Consider the following 3,075-nt stretch of genomic DNA (forward strand, 5'->3'; position numbering starts at 1 on the left):
ATACGCAGGTCCCCAAAATGCTGGCCCTGGAGCCCAGCATCGGCATGACCTTGTTGGAAATACTTTCAGCAACACTGAATCAGAAACTGCAGGGTGGCGCAGGAATGTTTTCACAACCCCTCCAGGTGACGCCGACGCGCGCTGATGTTTGCGAGACACTGACTTTGATCAAGGTAAAGTTAGCCTTAAAAACAGACAAAACCAACAACAAAAACTCACAACCGAAGGTCTCCCCAGTGCCCAGGTTCCACGTTCCACCGGTAGAGCCGCAGGTCGGCCGCCTAGCAGCCCTAGCGCACGCCGAGGCCCCTCGGGGCCTCGGGGAGAGGCAGTGCGCGCAGCGACGGTCCCGCGGGGCCCCGGTCCTCGGGGCCCCGGGGCGCGGCGGGCGGGACAGGGGGAGGAGCGGGGACGTGCTCCCGGGCCCCGAGCTAATGGCCTCCGGCAGCTCTCGGCGCAGAGCCGCGTCCCCGCCCCGGACTCGGCCCCAGCCCCCGGGCGCCGCCACTGCGGGAGCGCCGAGGCCAGCGCGCCGGCGGGAGAGCGGGACTGAAGCCCGGGAGCCCCGAAGTTTGGGAAGGAAGGAAAAGAAAGCGAGGGAGGCGATCGGCGCTCTCGGTCCGCTTGCCCGCAGGCGAGCTTCCCTAATTGCGCGCCTGCCCCCGGGGACTTCCCCGGCCGCCGCGACACCCGGGAGGAGACGGCTTTGCGACCCGCCAGAGGGCGGACCCGTCCAGACCTGGGGCAACTTGACGCGCCGGAGGAAGGCAGTTCGCGCCCGAGTCCACGAAAGCTGAGCGCCAGTTCACCCGAGGAGCTCCGGAGGCAGGACCGACGCGGACCCCGCCGGGGTGGGCGCGAGGGAAAAGGGAGCCCCCAACTTCCAGAGAGCCGTCTACACCTTCTGCCTCAGCCTTCGGGAAGCTCGCCCGCTTGCTCCGGCCCGTGCCGCCCAGCTCCCCGGTGTTCCCACGGCCTGCGCCTCCCCGCCCCGGGCCCTCCCCCGCTGCTGGCAGGTTCAATTCCCAGAGCCGGCCCCACGCCGGCATCCTCCTCCCACTTCGCGCCGGGTCGCCGCCGCTAAAACCCGGGGCTACGCAGTGGGACTGTCTTCTCCTCTCCAGCCCGGGGCGGGCTCTGCGCGCCCTTGCAACGACCCAAGGTGTTAAGTCTCCAGGGAGAAGTGATACGGACAGTCTCGGGGCCAGACAGCGTCATGGAGCCCCAGGGGGCGCTAAGTTTGGAGAAACAGGGACCTGCGCTCTTTGGAGAGCCCCCTCCAGCCGAGGGGCTGCCCACTCCGGGGGACGACGGCGGCGGCGCGTCGGAGGCCCCGAGCCCCGACGCTGACCCCTTGTCTGCGGAGGAAGAGGCCGCCTCCCAGGAGCCCGAGGAGCTGCTGGAGTGCCGCCGCCGCCTCCCGCGTTCCTTTTCCCTGCCCGCGGACCCGATCTTGCAGGCGGCCAAGCTGCTGCGCCAGCGCCAGCAGCTTGGCCTGGGGCTCGGCCCGGAGGACGGCGAGGGGGCCGAGGGCTTGCCGCACGGTCCCGGCAGCTGCTGCGCCAAGTGCAAGAAGCGAGTGCAGTTCGCGGACGCGCTGGGGCTAAGCCTGGCCAGCGTGAAGCACTTCAGCGAGGCGGAGGAGCCGCAGGTGCCTCCCGCCGTGCTCTCCCGCCTGCGCAGCTTCCCCATGCGCGCCCAAGAACTGGAGCAGCTCCCCGGCCTGCTGGCGGCGGCGGCCGCGACCGCGGCCCTCTCTGCGCCGCCTCCCCGGCTTCGGCCTCTTTTCGAGCTTCCCGGGCCCAGCGCCGCCGCCGAGAGACTGCGGCGGCAGCGCGTGTGCTTGGAGCGCGTGCAGTGCTCGGCGCCCTCGGGAGCGGAGGTGACGGGCTCCGGCCGGGTGCTGGGCTGCCCCGGGCCGAGAACCGTGGCGGTGCGCTACACCTTCACCGAGTGGCGCTCCTTCCTAGACGTGCCGGCCGAGCTGCAGCCCGAGCCGCCGGCGGAGCCACAGCCACCGGAGGCGCCGTCGGGGGGGCCCGGGGACGCCGAGGAGGAGCCAGGCGCCGAGCGCTTCCACTTCTCGCTGTGCCTGCCCCCCGGCCTGCAGCCCCAGGAGGGGGAAGACGCGGACGAACCGGGCGCCGCGGTCCACTTCGCCGTGTGCTACCGCTGTGCCCAGGGCGAGTACTGGGACAATAACTCGGGGGCCAACTACACGCTGCGCTATGTGCGCCCTTCCGACGCGCTCTGAGCCCAAGGCCGGGCTCCAGGCCGCGCGCCGCCCCAGAGCAACCGGGTGACCTGCGGGGACGATTTGCTGAGCCCCGTACCTCGGGGAAGAAAAGGAGGGAGCCGTTCAACTGCAAACTTTCACCAGGACGGATCCGGCGAGTGAGCCTTGTGAGCACCGAAACTCCTCGCCCGTTGTCTCCTCGCTTAGGCCTTCCTCCGCTGCTTCTGGGATTCTCGCTCTGCGTCAGAATGGGAAGAAATTCTCAAGACTCTGAGCCATAGCTTCCTCCAAGAAAAAGTCTCCTGACCCTTGCGCTTAATTGTAAGACCTTGGGATTTGTTTAAAACTATAGACAAAGTGTTTTCGCCGTTGCTGCTTGCTGGAGATGCCTGAGTCTCAGGGAAAGGACAGGCATCCTGCCACATCATGCCAGGAGAATGCACTGGACCGTGGTGGTGAAGGGGAGCCTTCGCACAGGGGACTGTTTCTCTGAGAAAACCGGGTGGGGCCTGGGCTGGGCCGTCCTTTTCTCTTAACTGGGATCTGGGAGATGTTTGCACAGACTGGACATTACTTACTTGGGCCTATGTGTACACATGTCCTTTAAAAAAGTAAAGGCAACTTGCACACTCTTTTACGCTGTACTTTATATTTCAGCTCCTGGGGAGTTTGGGAGGTCTTGACAGGTGATCTTCCTCAAATAGTTAACAGTATTTTCAAGTTTCTTTCCTCCAATCCTTGCTCTCTGATGTGGAAAAGCCCAGATTTCCTATTCTGGGCAAAAATGTTCTTTGAAATGTTTTGTAGGAGGGTTCTGTCCCCTGCCAAAATGAGGTGGT

The 3,075-nt window shown here is 65.9% G+C and overlaps 1 protein-coding gene across 1 annotated transcript; it reads left to right on the forward strand.

The window, feature by feature from the left end:
* The first annotated feature begins 1,183 nt into the window (after positions 1–1,183).
* On the forward strand, positions 1,184–2,858 carry PPP1R3G (protein phosphatase 1 regulatory subunit 3G). The gene has a single exon (XM_047102557.1). It carries the CDS (start codon positions 1,217–1,219, stop codon positions 2,252–2,254), a length of 1,038 nt encoding a protein of 345 aa, XP_046958513.1. The 5' UTR covers positions 1,184–1,216; the 3' UTR covers positions 2,255–2,858.
* Positions 2,859–3,075: the final 217 nt, after the last annotated feature.

This window comes from Lynx rufus, unplaced genomic scaffold, assembly GCF_022079265.1.
Source record: "Lynx rufus isolate CCGP_SWC_20201006 ecotype Redwood Valley unplaced genomic scaffold, mLynRuf1.p SCAF_6, whole genome shotgun sequence".
In the NCBI taxonomy this organism is placed as follows: Eukaryota; Metazoa; Chordata; class Mammalia; order Carnivora; family Felidae; genus Lynx; species Lynx rufus.

Bases quoted from the DNA above. Each gene is read 5' to 3' on its own strand.
- PPP1R3G (XM_047102557.1), top strand. From the start codon at position 1,217: ATGGAGCCCCAGGGGGCGCTAAGTTTGGAGAAACAGGGACCTGCGCTC.